Source organism: Trachymyrmex cornetzi, unplaced genomic scaffold (genome assembly GCF_001594075.2).
Source record: "Trachymyrmex cornetzi isolate Tcor2-1 unplaced genomic scaffold, Tcor1.1 scaffold299, whole genome shotgun sequence".
Lineage (NCBI taxonomy): Eukaryota > Metazoa > Arthropoda > Insecta > Hymenoptera > Formicidae > Trachymyrmex > Trachymyrmex cornetzi.
In genome coordinates, this window is record NW_017297680.1 from 1,079,572 (window position 1) to 1,099,954 (window position 20,383).

Genomic DNA, 20,383 nt, shown 5'->3' on the forward strand with positions numbered 1-20,383 from the left:
CCGCACGTTGATCACCATCCATACAGCACAGAAGCTTATACTAAAAAAAATTTCTGGTTGAAAATGAATGAATCAGAATTTTCTGGTTAAATTTATTAGAATTCTAGTTGAAATAATCGCAATTCTGGTTGATACAATATTTCTGGTAAAATCTACTAGAATTCTTATTTTTACCAGAATAATTATATCAATCAGAATTCTAGTTATCTCAACTAGAATTCTAGTAGACTTAAAATTTCGATTCGTCTATTTTCCACCAGAATTTAATCCAACCAGACCATTTTTTTAGTGTACGGAAACATTGCTACAACGTTTACAATATTAAACTGCAAGATTGGATCGTTGCAATATTGCTGGAATGATCTGTGCTGTATGGGCAGAAGCTTTATCACTATTCGACAATGTTGAAGAATATTATAGATATATCACAAGCACAGGGCATGTGCATTTGGTCGTATTTGAAGGAACGTGTTCTCGACGTGACGTTGACGATCTTTTAGATTTAAGAGCGTAGCAGATTTCGAAATTAGTTCGACAGAATCCATGATATTCATATGTTCACTAAAAATTACTGACTGTTCGACATTTGACAGTTATGAACTATTACGTGTTGGGTCTTATCTTACAATCTAATAGCTAACTTTTATTATCCCAATTATATAGATGATTGATTAACGATGCCCATTCGTTTGTATTTACATTTCTGCTCTTAATCTGAAGCTCTTTATTTGAAATATTCACATTAATAAAAATAACATCTGCACGAAATAATTTGCATGTTTTTTATCGTTCAGTATCGTGCACAATAAATTCGTCGACGAATCGAACGAGAATACGACGTATTATCTTATCTCATCCGTGGAAAGATCGATTGCACGCTTTCGAAATTTGCATGCGTTGACACACACTTCTTACATATTTTATTTCTTACTCTCCCAATGTCGCGCACTATTCCCTCTCACTTTTCTCTTTTTCACCTTTTTTTTATTTACGCACACTCCGAGACGCACGGTCGTTCATGCAAAAAGATAAAAGAGATAAAGGCGATTTCGGTCGGCAGATCTTTCTCATGTCGATCGAGGAGCATGGCGCACGGGGTGGCAGACACGTGTAAGGGTGCAGCCACAATAGAAGGAATTAGGAGTAAGGAATAACGATTTCAACATTGAAAACAATTTCTGGTTGAAAATGGACGAATCAGAAATTTCTGGTTGAATTTATTAGAATATTTCTGGTAAAATCTACTAGAATTCTTATTTTTACCAGAATAATTTTATATATTAATCAGAATTCTAGTTATCTCAACTAGAATTCTAATAAACTTAATCAGAGAGAGAGAGAGAGAGAGAGAGAGAGAGAGAGAGAGAGAGAACTCTGATTCGTCCATTTTCCACCAGGATTACTATTTAATCCAACCAGACAATTTTTCTCAGTGAACCTATCATCAGAAATCGGATACATCGGAATACACAGTTTCTGATAAGTTGAAATCCTTATTCCTGATTTCTCATTCCTTCTACTGTGGCTGCACTCCACATACATATATTCACACACACGCGCGCGCACGCACACATGTGCACACAACACATATACAGACTGCGTCTTGGATTCGCGATTATGTTTGTTTGTATGTCTCTCTCTTTCTTCTTTTTTTTTTATTTTTTAAAAGAGTCGTTGTTGCACCTGAGCCTCCACTGCACCCTCCTCTGATCTGCATTCGAGATTCGGTAGAAGCACCAAGAGGTCTTTTTCTTTCTCTGTATCGACTTATCAAGCATCGATTCTGGCAAGATAAAAGTGACTCGCACAGAGATGCGAAATGTGAACGATAAAATACCGAGGCTAGCATAGAATCAAGCTATAATACGTAAAAGAATTAATTTCATAGGGAATTCGATTGAAAGCACTAGTACACACTGGTGCGTATTAGAGTTGTTGTACACTTATTTGAGTATAAAAATGAAATGCAAATATTTCGAATTATGAAATACATATTTTACCTACTAGTAATGTTATGGCCGCAGCACGGATTCTTGCATAACGTATAATGCATAATGCATAAGGGAATCAACCAATCGAAATTCTTCTTTTTCATGGAATGGGAAGAGAGAAAAGATTCTAATTAGTTGATTCGCTTATGCATTATGCATTATGCGTTATGCAAAAGTCTGTGCTGCGACCTTTATGCCCGTGCCTTGCCGATACCCATGGCATATGCAAGCGAGCGCGTTGCCGAGACAACCAGCAAGTCAATTGTCTAACAAGATAGACAGATTTGGATGTGAGCTGTCAGCGCGTTCGGACGTATCTCTCGATTGCTCCATCTTATATCTTTCGCGGTGTTCTATTTTGCATTCTTGATCAATAAACGCTTCTTGTTCTTCTTCTTAACATTCATGTCGTTTATTTCTGGAGTGCGTGTGCGCGTCTACGAACGCGATCTCGTAAATCGGCCGCGCGGGCGAAACAGTACAATAAAATGTATTGGATATTTCACGATTTAATTAATTTCTATATTTATTTAGAGAGAAACAATGTTTTTTTTTTATTTTACGTTATTTTGTGTACGACGGCTTTAATGTGCATCAGTGCGCACTGAGTGCGTCTAATCGAATTAGCTTTTAGATTTTCTCTTAGATTTTAAATGAAATTCCATCACCAAAATATATAGATATATTTAGAGAGTTGTAGAATATTGTTTTATATTAATGATCGTCGTGCAAGTATTGTGTACACATATGTATACATACATTATAAAAGTATCCTGCCAGGATCGTAGCGGAAAGTAGTGGAAACTTAGAGATTTGTCGCCGGGTATCAAAGACATACTATGGAAATTCATTGTTTTGCCCCCTTTCGAATGTCAGCATGAGTGTCCTTACAGTTATTGTAATTGTGATTATGACCACTTAAATCGTCTTCTTAACTGAGAGAAAAGGACGCCGCCAGTGCGGGTGCGAGGAACATCGCAAGGAAAGTTTCAAGGGAAGTAAAGCGGGGGTCGATTTTTGCACGTTGGTTTATTATCTCGCCACGGCGGAACTGATGCGGTATTGTTCTACGAAACAATGAATTACATACTATGGACACAAGTACCTGCCTCACTACAGGTTGGAAAGTCTTGGTGCATTGAGTAATCGATTGATAGTTAACCCATTTGTTAACGTCGTGGTACGTAGAAAAATATAAAAGATTCCATTATATATTTTAATCCATTTATCACTAAAATAAAAATTCTTTAATATGTACACAACACGAACACAAAGTTAAATTATATCATTTATGAGCAAAAAATTAACAATAATCTGATCGATAAAATTTCTAATATTATAAAAGGTACAAGAAATGGGTTAATTATGTAACTTCTATGATTCAAACATTTTCTCTCTTTGTAAATATTAGAATAGCAAAAATGTCTTTTTTAATTAAATAATAAATTAGTATAAGACGCCATGATATTCTATTACTGTGCAAAGAATAATTCTGTATAGTAGTTAAGAAATATTCATTTTTGTTCGGAGCACACGATCGGTTCACGATCGCAAAGCAACTTCATGCTCACATCATTTCGTATGTTTGCATTGTTCACTTTCAATATATCATTCTTACCACGGTACCGGTTCTCTCACGAATCACGTACTCTCATGAATCATGCTGGCCAAGACTTTTCAATCCCGAATTGACAAACCAAGTCAATAATTATGAACGAAAAATTCTCTCCGCCGTGGCTAACCCAGTCTCCCACGAACCTCTTCGTAGGACGGGCAGCTTTGCTGCAGCTACGATTATGGCTGCGCTGGCGATTTGGGCAACGACAAACAGCAACGTTCTTCAATCGCTGTTCCTGAGCTTCTCATACGCCATCCACCGGACCATGCGGTCCAGTCGCTGGTCAACGGTGCACCGGAAGCAGCTCTACCAGCAGCGGTCACTGACACATCCGGCACCACACGCACCATCACCACTTCCTCCATCGCGAGCACCACTTCTCCTGTCTCGTCGCTCTCGCACTACTCGTCATCCTCCAGCATCAGCAACGACAACCCTCATGATCTCAGGCAAGACCACGCAACGGGCTCGCACATTTTGGCCATGTCGCGAGCCCAGCAAAGAGACATGGCCTATCATGCCATCAGATCGCAACAATACCAGCAACAAGCGTCGACCACGAGACACCAGCAGTTCATTGCAGGCTCGACGACGTCGTCGACGGCATCAGAACGGTCCTCAGCGCCGTCGACGACGACGACGACGACGAGAACGCCGTCCGCGACGTCCATCGGCGGATCAACGTTGTTGCGACGCGGTCAGTCATCGAATACCATCAATCATCACGGCGGTGCCGCCTTTTCCTCTTCCTCGTCGTCATCATCATCGACTCTCTCTGTGGTCTTGGCAACCTCAACGATCGAGGAGCCCGATCTACTACCCGCGAGCGTCCCCGTGCAAAATCCGATCCGCCAGCTGGTCGGTCGCCGTCGCAAGGACAGCAGAAAGTCCATTGTCCTTGACAGCGCTACTTGAGGGCCGTGGATCTAGAGGAAGATAGAAAAGAACGAACGCGCGACACATTTGGCAAGGCATTCCAGAAGGGAAACCCGAAGAATCTCCCATAGTCGTCCGACGCACGTTGCCTGTCTATTACATTGTCGGCAAAAAGGGGGAAATGAGATCGATAGTTAGCGAAAAGAAGATACGGGATCATTGATGACGTAGGCGATGTTTGCGGAGGATCGGTGCCACGAGGAAGATTCGTTCCTCTTTCTGGAACCTGTTTTAGGAATTCGTCTGGCATTTCCGAGGTCAACGCCTCGTCAATGGAGCTAAATCGACGATCGCATCACTGACCTTGATCCTAGTCCAGCTAGATTCTAGGTTCTTAAACTAAGATCGAAGTCGCTGATACTGTCAAGTTCGTGTTGTTTGCGATCGAGTCGTTTGCGGGTGAAATCACCTAGTCGCTATTGACATCCGGACCTAGAACAGCCGCGGGCCGGGCTTATGGCTGAGAGCGCGTACGCGTCCAAGACGTTCGCTTTTCCGCTTGAATTGCTCGCTCGAGCCAGTGACCTTCGTCTTTGGTCGCTGTCGCCGAATGAACGTTGAGATGCTACTCATTCTTCGAGAGATAATCGATGCGAAAATGACTTTCAAGATCAACATCAAGAGTTTATGCACGATGATCAGCTTGCAAATTTAATGAATATGCAATAAGTATTGAATACAATAGCATGTGGTTCTCTACTGAACCAAAAATGCAGGTTAATCTGAATTGATTCCATTTGTAAATTTTGGCTAAAAGCGATATTACCTGGATATTGACTTCTTACAAAACTTGTTTACGCCTCTTATGCCCATTTCTACCAATATAGATTAATTTTAATCTCGGTTCAACTTACTCTTCGTCTTTTTCTAATCTTTAGAACTAGAAAAAGACAAAGATTAAGTTGAACCGAGATTAAAGTTGATCTGCGTTGGTGGAAACGGACCTTAGAGTACATTATAAATAACAGTATAACAAAAGAACTTTGTATTGTTGATACGAATAAATTAGAATTAATAAGTAAAGTATCTATACATAAGAGTGGATGAGAGTTCACACATCAGAGAGTTGAAGGCTATATATATTTTTTGTGAACTTCATGAATAACGTAATATGCAATTTAAAAACGAATAAAATTTGCTTATAAATCAATTGTTTTCTTCTTACATAACTATTATACTACAACAATTGTAACATTATTAGTGAACTTACAGGATTGATACTGGTTATTAATTTGCTAATAAAAAATATTGTATAATTTGCAATTCACATTTTCACGATTTGATTATACCGAGCGTAAACATTGTACCATCATATTTTCACATCAAGATTGCGCATAAGCGCAATAAATAATTACGTAACGATATGAGTATCAAATAAGTATTATAAAATAATTGCGTGTAGCCAGAAAATTTCTAAATACTCCAAGCAGAAATATCTCGAATTCATACGAATTGATAGATTCGTAGTATAAACTATTTTGATGTTGATTTTCGGCATCGATTGTCGATCGAAACTGTGTCACGCGTCCTCCGTGGATCGAGCATCATTGAGCGAACCGAGGGTTGATTCGCTTCCGCAGAAGAAGCTCCTTTCGCGTATTTGATTGAACAAGTAGCGCACAATATTTGGGCCTTATAAAGTAAATTGTTGATGTTCCGCTAAACCACATAAACATTTGTATGTATGTATGTACGTAAACGACGGCAAAGCAGGGGCGATATATATGTTTGTCGTAAGGAATTGATCTCCGACGGAGGGGAGGACACACACAGAGTGATGTATATTATATGTATATATTATATATATATTATATATATCTATATATATACATATATATACATACAATATACATATAAAAAAGGTAAACCGTATGTATTATATTATACCATGTACTATATATGAGTAATTCCCGCGAATCAAAACTGAACGCACCGACTGTCAATCGTCAATACCGATGACAACGCGGGTGACTCTATTACGCTAGAAATATCCATTATGGAGGATCATATCTCGTGACAATATAAAGCGATATGAGGCCCCGGAACATATACAATCATCGTAGCGTGCGTATCCGGCGATAAAAATAGTTACGCTTGTGTGAGAGAGTACGTTTAAGGATAATAGGATAGACGCGATCCTTAAATTCGAAGAGAATTCAATCTATCTTCTAAGGATTCGGCTCGATCCGATTCCCACGTTATCCTTAGTCATCCTGCAGGAGGCAAACCTATGCTCGATTCACGGCTGTCGAATGAGGTGTCGGAATGCGCCACCGAGAGACAGTGGTTTTATAACTCAGTGTGGCAATAAAAGATCTAGCATCGTTACGTGGCAATCGTTCATCATTTAAAGCCCATTCTACATTAGACGCAAGCCGATCGCAAGTTTGTTGCGGAAAACTTGCGATCGGCTTGCGTCTAATGTAGAATGGGCTTAAGATGCCGAATGAAGAGTAGTAGGTAACAATTAAATAAACGATTCGATTCTTATATCACAGTTGTAAAACAATTTCTGCGGAATGCAATTAATGTCAATTGAAAAAGCGAATTTTGTAGATGTATTGCATACTGTAGTTAAAAGGCCGTACCGAGGAAGATCAGATCCTTCCTGCCCTCAGACGAGGTCAAAATCAAATATGTCCGTTACTCCGACGTTCACAAACGATGGAAGGCTAAGCTAGACTTTTCCTTCGTGCATTTTGCGATCTATGAAATGCGCGGAGTTGACGGATTTTAACCTTTTGTCTGCGTTGGATAATTAAGCTCTCTCGGTGCTAAGTTCCGCAGAAAGACTGCCGTTCTTCAGCATTTCACCGTTCGCAAACTGTGCATTTGTAATAGAGTTGGTTCTTGCAGAGTTAAACGTAAAGTAATTTTCGTAGCAAAACGCGCGTACGTGAATTGAATTCACGATATAGATATACGATAAAAATATTCCCCTGAAAACTTAATTTGTTATCACTATTTATTTAATATAACGAATTAATGATAATTATAGAAAGTATCGAGTCTCTGAAAATGTCATTTACGTTCTCTTCTTTCTTTCAGCAATTCGTCATTAATATGTTACCGACTGCCGCATCATTTTACGCATTCACAGATCTCAGAGCAATCAAAATCCGTCAGAGCCCTAAGCACGGACATCCACGATTCGCATCAACGCGTAAACGCGAGTTGGTTGTTGACGTCGTCATAGACACTATCTAATAGACATTCGGAATTATTACATGATTTGAGCGTAGTGCCGAATAATAATTAACCAGAACCAGAAGTTAAGCATTTGCAACTCGCCTACGAGCAATAGCCTAAGCGATGTATTTATAATCGAGATAATCGAAGACGCGAGAGCAGACGAGATGACACTTGGCCCACCTAATTTTAGGGATTACGTCTTAGCCGTAATGAGGAAGGGCCTAGCTAAACGTAATCATTTTTTCAACTCCGAGCGATGCATGGGAAAAATTACCAACTTTTTCACCATGCCAATTATAAGGTCTCCCGTTATGTCAGTCAGATATCGGACGATGAACGTACCGGCTGGCTTGATTCTTTATCTCGCTCAACCCAACATGACCACTACGACTACATTCCTCCTTGACTAACAATAAATAGGCACTAATGAGAGAAACATATATATATTATAAATAAATAAATAAATAAATAATTGAATATGCATATACGGAGTGGCTCTGCTGCTTATGCCGTTTCTTTCATCCGCGAATTCTTTCATCGACTTAAAAAACGGCTTCTATATATTTACTATTACATTTTCAATAAAAAGATATCGTTAAAGTAAAGAATATTAATATAACAAAAAATATTTATACATTATAAAAAAATTTTTTTCATCTTAATTATTGTAATTTAAAAACTATTGAAGTCATCAAAGATGCGCTGAAAGAAGATGCAATAGAGAAGCAGAGCATCCTACATATATATATTCATATTATTGTATATAAATATATACGGAACATACGGAGTACACGTACGAATGTACATGTATACATGGACATAACAGAGAGAAGCGACAAGAGAGAGAGAGTTAATTCGTAATTAAGTAGGACTTTAATGAATCTCCAAGCGGCTATTAGTGTTCATGAAAAAGAGAAAAAAAAGTCTCTCGCAGTATCTGAAAACTCAACGGTAATTGTTCGTTCAATGTGCAATAATTTAATAGTAACACCGCTTAATTTGTAACCGACTAATTGAATCGAAGCGATGCTATCGCGTTTCTTCGTGGCCGGACGGACAATTATATGTGAGAAGAAAAAAAAGATAAAGATCGAAAAATGCGTCGACATTATTTCTCCGGCTCGAATTTGTCAGCTCTACGCTTTGCGATGAAATAATCACACATTACAATATTTATCCAGAGAATATTTTTAAAAAATATAAAGAAGCGCTTAATCAAATTTCTGTCAACTATGTTACTCATGACAATACGAAACAATACGAACAATATTGACAGTATCTTTAGAAGTTTAAAAAATACTGCCAATTTGGAATACTATTTTACCATTGTCTTGTCATAAGACACAGAATGTCGTATAACTATTAGTACAGATTCTGATTGCTTAAATATATATATTTTAAATTATTAAATCGAGTTTGCTTCGTAAAAATTAATAGGGACCATCATTTGTCACATGTTTTTCGTCAATGTTCAATATTTTGATAAATAGGATTTTTGTGCAGAATAAAGTAAAGAATAAAGAGAACAATTTTTTACTTATTTATATCTTAGAATTTATTTATATGTTGAAAAATTTAACTTTTTGTTAATTTAATATCATTTTATCAAAATATTTTATTTATTTCGATGCAAAAGAATGTTCAATATTTAAACTTTTTATTTTATCTTTTATTTTGTAGCATTTAAATATATATTGAGAATTTCTCTATGTAATTTTTATGACATGCGATATTATCGCAGAATTGATTACAGCTAATTAAAAATTAGAAACCTAAAATATAATCTGAGAACTGTAACAAATCCAACTAGCATTCTTGACTAATTTACTTGATTTCTTGCATTACTTACGATTTGATAATTTTTGTTTGTGTTCTGTGATCTTCTTGTACTCTCTGAACCATCTACTTCGCTAGGTTCTTACTAGTTCTAGTTGATTTATTATTATCCAATCAATCAGCTACTTACCTATAAAACAATCACAAAATAATTGTAAATATTATGAAGTTGAAGTTCAAGTTGTCTTTAAGAAAAATGTCACATTTTACAGTTATATATATTTATCTTATAACTACAATATTTTCGTAATTTACAGAGTTAAAAAAATTACGGAGATATTTGCAATTTCCGAAAGGAAAAGGAGAAGAGACAATGCGCAATTATGGTGAGATTGGACAAAACGGGGAGAAATTCGAGCTGAGAAAATATGAATGACGTCAAACGATACACGAGACACACATAGATACACATAGACACGATTGAAAACTAGAGATAACCCATTATGTCTCAAAATCAAATTCTTTCGGAATTGAAATAGTCAATAGGAAACTAATAGATTTGTCAGTAGAACAAGATAGCGTCACTTTTTTCAAACACTCTCGTGTAAGATTTGCATCAAATTTTTTTCAATCAGATAGTTCGAGATGCATTAATTATTCTAATAAAATAAATAAAATAATAGAATGAAAACAGAGTTTTTTGGTTTAATTCTTCTTCATTCTTGTTTTATGTATTAAGTAACAGTGTACGTAAACTATTAAGACAACTTAACTGTTAAATTAACAAGCTAACTGACTCGTATTGCGAAATCTCACAAACTTTTATCAGATTCTATTAACAAATCTTACATGATGGGATATAACGGGTTATGCTCTGCGCCTTAAGCACTTCGTACATATGCATGAGCAACATAGCGTGAAGACGCGGACACGCCGATCTGTTGAAAAAGAAGAATTAGGCTAGAAGGAAAAATGAGAAGAATAATAGTATAATAATAATTATAATAATATAATAACATTATTAATATATTATTAATAATAACATAACAATAACAATAAATAACGCTGTTACTCTGATTGTATATAGTTCTGTAATGTTATATATAGTACCATATAGGAACGACAAATATACTATAATTAATTAAATACACGATACACACCGTACACCAGGGCGCGCACCTGCGCGAAACAATCGATAACGATTAATTGTATCTTAGTTATTTACAACCAAGATAAAAAAAGAAATTGAATCGTACGAATTTACGTACGGAGTAAATGATGGGAAAAAGGGAGGATAGTTGAAGAGGCGTTAAAACATAATATTGTTCGCGTTGCGACATTTTCTACAAAAATCGTTTTCTTTTCAATGAAATATTTTCAATTTGAACGGCGCGATATGCATGAATGTAGTCGATGCTTATCGCGAAGGGCATAGGTAAATTCATTTAATGGATTAAAAATCCATTTCGTGTTGCTCTTACTAGTGAACTGTTATTTAAAAAATTTACGTTTCAAGTAACTATTAATAATATAATCGATTTCGTAGAATTTCTGTTGAAATACAATTGATATTTCACAAGATTTTTCTGCTATTATTATTTGAATATTTACAAGTGAATGATGGTACAATTATAATCTTACGTTCTGTTAGAAATTTGTAACATTATAGTTTGCTTAATTATTATTTTATCATATCATCTGACTGCGCAATCAGTTTTCTTCATATCATTGACATATAATTAAACATTAAGAAATGTAATTTATTAAACATATCAAATAAGTTATTCTACAATACGAATTTAATATCTTAAGAAATTAACTTTTTAATATTATAATTGGCTTTTATATTGCGATTTTATTTCGTTTAAATATTTTATTGTTATCTTCCCTCCAAGTAAATGCTAATTACAGAGAAAAAAATTTTTATTTTTTTGCCCTATGCCCTTCGAATAGTATTCAATTGTCTACAACGTAAGTAGACATGTGACTTAATCATTATTAACATATATGTAAGTATAAATGATAAATCATTTTCGAAACGTCAACGTTTATCGATAAATGATAATTGACGATGGAGAACAATTACATGATTAGTGCTGCATACTTTATAAAGTCAATAACACAGAGATTGATCTCTTGTTTTAAAAAATTTGAATTAAACAATATAGCTTTATTCCACGAAATAAAAAGGGAAAGGAAATCTCGCCGCCAAGGCAAAAAGAGACACAAAAACCTTTTGTACGATTTCGAGATCTTCTTTGTATATAATAATTAATCAAAAACGAATTTTGTGAAAATTGTATGTGCACAATCAACAGTTGTTAAACGGCGATAATTATTTCGATTTGTCTACAGGATGTAATTATTTGGAGAAAAAAGAAATTACCACATTATATCACAAAAACAATTAAATCATCGATGTAAAATATTCAAAAGTTTAAAAACATCAATCAAACATTCGAGTCAATTCTATATAACAAGTAAATAATTTTGATTGTAAACATATACCGAATATTGACCTCACATAATGAGAATTACTTTTGAAAATATATCGGCCTCTTCAGATTAGCAATTTGTAAATTTATTTAGTAAGGTGATATTTTTAGAGAAATAAATCAGGTAGATAGGTCGATAGATAAATCGGTACCTAAAATCAGGACGGCGATAGACAGAGTCAGACTCGCGTATCATAGTGAATTTCTATGTACATAACGTTCATTATCGCATATCTCGGAGCTTAACCCCTTAAACGGACTTGACAAGTATGCTCTTCGCGAACTCAACACTGCATTATGTAAAGAGTCAATAAGATCGTTCCCAAAATTCCTCAATCTACACAAATACGTTTTACATAAAATAATCTTTAGCCGTAGCCTAATCAATGACATAAATATCAAACGATGAAAATATTTTACTAATCGGTCCACTTTGGAAGCTGGACGGAAATATAACAAAGACAGGCTTTCCCTCGAGGATTAATAATAATCGGCTTCAGATGTGAATAGAGAGGATGTGAATAGAAAGTTTCAAGGAGAAAATGATCCGTTCGATTTTCACCTTACGGTGATGAACTCGAGTCATTTGTGCAACCTAGTGAAAGCTTTACGTGTGCCTCATATGATCAACATTACTATCAGTGCAAGTAATATTACCATGACTATGAAATAAGCTCTATTCAATCGGTAACACCCTCGATAGTCAAGATTGTCAAGACTGTTAAGCATTGACAGTAATCGAAAGCGTTCGGAATTTCGTAGCTCTATTTAATATTGAAAGATACTGTTACGTTTGATTATAATAGTATGTCTAATCAATACCACAAATAACTATTACAACGACTACCAGTAAGCTCTTATTATGGAATACGAAAAGATCAACTATCGAGAACGATTATACTATTCCTCGTTCACTTTTTTATCACTTTCGCATTGTCTAAGAATCAGAAAATCGATGGAAATTGTTCTTATTATCCTGACGAAGTGGGAAATGATCGTGTCTTCTATTATACGGGAAAACTACTAACAAGGAACTATCTAATTTTGTCCAATTTTTTTCCACAAAATATGTTATTAAACATTTAAATTTGAGAGATTCTGTATTTCTTATTGATGCGTAATTTAAAAGATGAAACAACCTTCAAAAACTTCGACGCTAAAATCTTTTGACATTTTCGAATTTATTTATTCTATTAAAAAATTTTGGATTAAAATTTAATTGGTGTTTAAGCTAATACAAGCTTTAGTTTGTTATTTTAATTAGCTTTTGCTGAAAAGCAAAAAACAAATAGTAAAATTATTCCACTGCTTACTTTTAATTTTGATCTCCCCGTTCTTTCAAAATTATTTAAACCTTATTAGAAAAATATTATAGTATCTTTTTTTAATCAGTCATGTAAGAATTGACTTATTATATTTTTTTTTTCTAAAAATAGGATATTATAACATGATATTCTGTGAATTACTCTAAAAAATTCTAATACGATATTGTGTAATGTCCAATTTCTTTATCTCTAGATAATCCAAGAGATAGATCCCAGAGTGCAATGGAGATATCTCCTGCATAAGGATAATTATCCGCAACTTGTTTGGAAGTGAAGAAATTGAGCTTAAGTGTTTCTTTATGTTGAAGCAGTGATAAAAGCTATAAGAGCGGCGATAAAAACTAATTTAAAAAATCTATATTTTTCTTCGGTATATTTATAATAGAGTTGTGATAACATATTTATAACTATTAACTAAAATATTGGATCAGTGCAAAAGTTCGTACCCGATTTATTATTCAAAGTTCAAACAGCTGCAATTTTGTTAAAAATAAACGAAATTTAAATTTTAAAAAAGGGTTTTAAAGCTTGAAATCTTTACTTTTGAATAGTTACTATATTTTTTGAGTTTATGTGAGTTTTGTAATTTTTACATATAGAAAACTACGAGCTGAAAAAAAAATGAAAAATTTTCTTTTCACTTTGTAGATCTATAGCGTGTCCAAAAAAAATTTGAAAAAATTTTCGACCCTGTCGTAAAAGCTTGAAGCTTTCCCTACAAAATCGTTTTTTAAAAATGTTTCTATGATTTTTTGTTACTGAGTTGTTGCAAATTAAATAAAATCAATATTTTGACTTTGCTCATAACTCTATCAAAACTATCACAATTTTTAAAAATAGATTCTAGAAAACTTAAATTCTCTCATCAGATAGAGTAAGATTTAGATTTTATTTTATTTTTAACAAAAATAGCAGCTGTTTGAAGTTTGAATAATAAATCGAGAACGAACTTTTGCACTGATCCAATATTATTCTCGAAAATGAGTGATTTAGAAAAAGAATTACTATTATTTTTAAATATTAAGTACTGGAAAATGTTTGTGAATAACACCGTCAAAATTTTTTAATTTTTATTTCTGACTAGTTCAGTCCTAAAGCCGAACGTTACGCACTATACAAATAGTTATGAAATGAGGAGTAAGAATCACAATAAACATGAACAACACAATATTTCAATTTCAAGTCCAAAAGTAATTTTTGACGTGTGTTAGATTTCGAAAAGTATCTGCAATAACATCTTACATAATGAGGAAAATTACAACTAGCAGACTAGATAATACTTAATAAGATGTGCAGAATATTGACGTCTTTACGCAAACGCATTCAAGCGTTTTGTAATATTGAAAGTTTGAAGATAATAATAATTCTTCTCCTAAGAGTCAATCATTTTTTTAAACAATTTACCTTAATTAACAGATAAAGAAATATACTATTACAAACATCAAAGTAAGATATATTTAATTAGCTTTTATCATCGCTCTTATCGTCAGTCTTATAGCTTTTGTCACTGCTCTAAAACAAATGCATTCTAAGATATCAAATATATTAAAATCAATTATGCATAATGAGACTCTTTTTTATTAAAAATAGCCTCTATAGGTATAAGCCTCTAATAGTATTAGCCTCTAATAGTATTTATTTTTGTTCTATAACTATATTAAATATTAAATTCCAATCGATCCTATAATTTTTATTCTATTTTTTTTAAATTATTGTATTATGACCGAAGACAATTAAATAAAATCGAAACATCTCGTTATATCATTATCGATTATTTTAATAAATTTGATTTTATGATTTATTGCTACTAATTTTATTTTTTTCGCTTGTTTATTGACCTTAATTTTATTTTAGTTGCTTACACAAACCTTATTTTGTTAAAAATAATAGATAATAAAGAGCATATAGACCAAACCGCAGGATGTTATTGCAAATTATATTCTATTTATTATTTAAATACATGTAAATCTTTCAACTGTTATCCAGTCATCTTCAGTACAACAAATTGCTAGATAGACGTTAATTTACAAAAATTAAATTAAATTATTATGATAAATAGATAATTTGCAATAACATCTTGCAGTTTGGCCTATATGCTCCTTATTGTTTATTATTTTTGACGTAGTTCAAAAAGCTAATTATCATTATACTTGCTTATTTTGTTATTTTATTTAACCTTGGTCAAAAAGCTAAAAGCAATGCTACAGTTATTATTCCATTCCTTATTTTTAATTTTTATTTTTCCGTTTTTTTCCAAAATTAGTTAAATTTTATTAGGAGAATATTATAGTATCTTTAATCAGCTCTATACATTAATTGATTATATACTTTTCTTTTTAAATATAGAATATTGTGATGGCATTCTACGCAATCACTGTACAATAAAATCCAATATGATATTGTATAAGTGTCTTATGAGTTATCAAATCTAATGAAATGATTTATTACAGTGAAGTTAATCGAAGAAACAAGTTTTAGACGAAAATCGTATTACATTAGAAGAGTCGTTGAATTTATTTACGTATCATTTTTGAATAATTTTACATAATAATTAATTTAATCTCTTTACATTTTTCTAAAAGATAAATTATATGTATATGTAAAATGAGTAAATTAATTTTATAATTAAAAATATTATAATTTTCTTTTAATAAAGTTTAAATATTTATTTTAAAAAACGAGTGAAATATTTTTTGTAAAAAACAAAATAAAAATTTTGTTATCATCATTTAATTTTATGATTAAAATGAAGCAACTCTGATTTAAAAATTAAAAGTTAACTCATTTGAAAATAATTGAATCATACGTTATTAACTTTTTAACTTTATTATTTAACTTCTGTCTTTTTCTAACTAGTTATCATCCTCTATTAACAATTCAGTTAATAACATATTTCATAAATAGAAAAATTGGCGCTTAAATGATGTTCCTTGTTGATAGTAATTGGCATTATCATCACTGCCGGGTCTAATGCTGCTTATCGTGTTAATTTATATATCAAAATGTAAAGATCACTATTTTTTCGAGGGAAACTCAAAAGCAGATCATTGAAATATAATATTGTTTCTTGCATAAATATTCCATTATTCATGTTTCCTATCCAGAACAAAATTTGCAAATAAAATTATGTTTAAACATTTTCAATTTTTTATAAGTAATAATTAATATATACATATAAATACAAATTAAGCATTCTGATTTCATATTAAACTATGATGATTTCTATACTCGCTACGTAACAAACTAAAGAGAAACAAAATTGATTATTCAGTAAAGATCATTGTTAACTCAATTGTGAAAATTAATACAGTATATCGAGTAGACATGATTATGGCCCTAACTAGCGCGCAAACTTTATCAGAGAGAGTACTGATATTTAATTTTATTCGCTTATGTAAAACCGAAACTATTTCAAATTTCGATATTTCTGTAATATCAGTTCTTAAATTAAAATCTTCAGAATGCACATTTTGGAAATAATTAACTTAATATTTTAATTAAATATTTTAATAATATTTTAATTGCAAATTTAATATTTTAATTTAGCAAGATAATCACATTTATATATTTCTGTTAGATAATGTTATTATGCAAATATTAAAAATATATCTGCAATGTAACTACCTAAACTTATGCAAAGATTAATGAATATATTCAGTACTAGTTTTATGTAAATCAGTGATAAATTTTTGACCGATCATTTCATTATAATGTAATACATTTAGATAATTTATTACATTATAATGTAATATATTTAGATTAATAATATAACTTTATTTAAGAACATTATAAGAAAAATCTGTCATGCGAACCTTCAAGAACAAATGGTGCGCGTATTGTTGTGTTCTAGTCTGTACTACATCGAACATCGATTGTTGCCATCTTTATAAGACCATCGCGACGATTATCTATAATCATCAATATTGTGGATGACTATACAAATAAAAACAAAACAAAGATATACTAAAAAAAGCTATGTCACTCTTGCACAGGTGCACTTCAACTCGATAATGTCGGCAAGAAAGAAAAAAAACTGACTTCATTCGAAAGTAAATCTAACATCTCGATAAATATAATATTAAGCTTCAACAAAAATATAATCAGAAAATTTGTTTTAGAAAAATTAGAGGTATAAATAATTTTGAAAGAGTTAGATTAATAATTTTTCATATAATATTGAAACCATGAAAAACTAAATTATACTGTCATCAATAATTATAGTTTTAAGTTAAATTATTTAATTAAAGATAATTCGTAAATAATAACATATTCATTAGAGATTCATGAATAATATAATATTCATAATTATAATTTGCAATTATAACAAGATGATTTTTACCTTTACAGATAACATGAACTTGTCGGCCAATTATATAATGGTCGACCTTGCCGACAATTCTCTGTCATATCATCAATGCAAGGCTTTATTAGTTAACCGATCTCAAGCCTTCTCCCTTCTCCCATCTCTCCCTACGTCGCACGAGTCTCTTCGAATAAACAAAATGTCCTTGGCTAGCTTGGGATAGTAATTTTCAAATTGCATTTACATAAAACTCGTAAAATTATCGGGCTTGATGCGCGCTGAGGAGGTAATTTATAAAAAATATATAAATTATGGATTTTCACAAATCTAACGTTTTGTGAAAAGCGTGCCGTAATTGTCGCCAATAATTGAAAACAATGATCGCCGATTTAAATTTAATACTAAACAGGTGTAAAAAAAATTATTATTTATCATCAGAAGTCTGCTTTTTAAGATAATTTTTATTTTATCGCTATCCTTTTATCGATTGCACATATGTACATCATCAAATATACATTTTTTTTAAGCGATGAAATATATAGGAATTAATAGTAATTCTACATTATAATCACATTTGATAATATAATATGTTATTTATGAATATGATATATTGATATTACGTACTCTAATATTTTATAATATTAGAGTATACTATATATTTTATAATATTATTTTATATAATATTTTTGTACTCTAATATTTTAAAAAGATTTAAGGAAATATTCTAACTTTATAATTTAATATATTTTTCTTTTATATATTTTTAATTATATTAATATATTATCATTTTTAGAAATATGTTAATAAAGGTTTGCCCTTTTGCATCGGATATCTTATTACAGAGAATAAAAGTGTCCAAGAAATATTTTACGAAATACACATCCGTCGATCACGGCGACGTTCTCCACGCTTCCATGCTTGTTACGCGACGAATGTTTCTATGTACGTGTACAATGTTAACCTGATAGCCTGCGAATTGCTGTGCGGCGAATCGCGCCATGTAGGAGTATAATGGGGTTCATCTCTTGTCTAGTCAGGGTTATAAATAAATAAATTTGTCATTTAGTCATTTCACTCTTATCGCTGTGAATACGTAAGATACCTTCTTTTTTGTTCATCGAGAGCCCGAACGAGCGGACGGAATTAATAATGATTTCCATAGATACGTCAAAAGACGATAATTAAATGTATGATGCGATCGTCCATATTAATGTGTTACCATCGATTGCTATTATTATTACTTGTCATTATTATCGAATGCAAATTATTATGATTGCGACTATTATTATCTATTAGTTACTCACTACAGCTATATAATACCTTTGTAAATGAGAATCAAGACACACTGAGGGCTAGGGAAAAGAGAAACTTAATAAATTGAAATTCTATTAACCCAAAGGCGTTTGACTGTTATTTAAGTGTATTTATTTTATTCCCAACAGCGATGAAAAAACATTAAAGAAATAAAGAAAGAAAAGGTAAGTTGCACGTTACGTAATTACATTGTTAGAAATTTCTCAATGAATTTTAATTAACATGTAAAGAAAGCATGTGGTTATGCACGAAATTAAATGTAATGAATGATATAAATAAAAACTAAATTACAGTAGTCTTAAATGTGATGAACGTGTGTATTGAAATTAATAAACACATTATTATAGAAATTAATTTATACGTTAATGGAAAAAGTACGAGATCTGTAACTGAAAAGTAATTTACGTTAATGACATGTAAGAAACGTAAACGTATTAAACGTTAAGCGTTAATAGTATTAGGTGTTAAACTCAATTCCTGCCGCTCGCTACTAGAGGGTGCTGACTCCAACGTTGGCGAGTTTCGACGATGAAGTCATATGTCTTTTGTAGCTTAGACATCGCTGAAAGTGATTCAATTCTCACAGGTTAGATTTCTCGACGCCAAAGAGATTTTCCAATCGATTGAAAATGAATCGCGATAAGCTGTTTTTCCGACATGTACTTTTTCACTACTTCGATAAAATCGCATACCTCAATAAAATCGCAGCTGAAGCGCATCGCTTATTATCTGAAGTGTATGGTGATGAAACTCCATCGGAAAGAACATGTAGAGTTTGGTTTGAACGCTTGCGAAATGGTGATTTTGATGTGAGAGACAAATAACGTCCAGGACAGCCGAAAAAATTTGAAGATGTCAAGCTGCAAGAATTGCTTGATGAGAATCCAGCTCAAACGCTTTTAGAGTTGTCGAAACAGTTAAATGTTACTCCAAAGGCCGATTGAGTGACGAATCGATGCAAAAAAGATCATCCGTAGCCAACAATCGGCGCAAAGTCATTTTGTTGCATAATAACACTCGACCGCATTTCGCGAAAAGCGTGAAGCAGGCACTTCTAGAGCTTGAATGGGAAGTTCTCCCGCATCCAGCGTACACTGAAAAAAAAGTCTAGTAATAGCTATCAAATATTGAGTGAAATAGTTTCAACTAAATGTTGAGGTAATATAACTAAACATAAGTTTACTTTTACAAATATATAGTAAGTATTACGTTGGTAATACTGTTTAGTAATATTTACTAAATATTTGTAAAGGTAAATTTATGTTTAGTTATATTACCTCAACATTTAGTTGAAACTATTTTACTCAATATTTGATAGCTATAACTAGACTTTTTTTTCAGTGTACTCTCCAGACTTGGAACCGTCGGATTACCATCTCTTCCGATCGATGCAACACGCACACTGAAAAAAAAGTCTAGTTATAGCTACCAAA

General features: G+C 32.5%; 2 protein-coding genes across 2 annotated transcripts in view; both read left to right on the forward strand.

Moving 5' to 3' along the window:
- Nucleotides 1-4,991, forward strand: part of LOC108762388 (protein kinase C-binding protein NELL1) — a 71,327-nt gene extending 66,336 nt beyond the window's left edge. The window contains exon 14 of the mRNA XM_018509362.1: nt 3,760-4,991. Within this exon, the coding sequence (XP_018364864.1) occupies nt 3,760-4,524 (765 nt within the window). The 3' untranslated portion in view covers nt 4,525-4,991. The remainder of the gene's footprint in view (nt 1-3,759) is intronic.
- Nucleotides 4,992-18,434: 13,443 nt separating this feature from the next.
- The window catches only part of LOC108762429 (4-nitrophenylphosphatase), a 20,784-nt gene continuing 18,835 nt past the window's right edge, over nt 18,435-20,383 (forward strand). The window contains exon 1 of the mRNA XM_018509425.1: nt 18,435-19,114. The gene's annotated coding sequence lies outside the window, so the exon portion shown is untranslated. The remainder of the gene's footprint in view (nt 19,115-20,383) is intronic.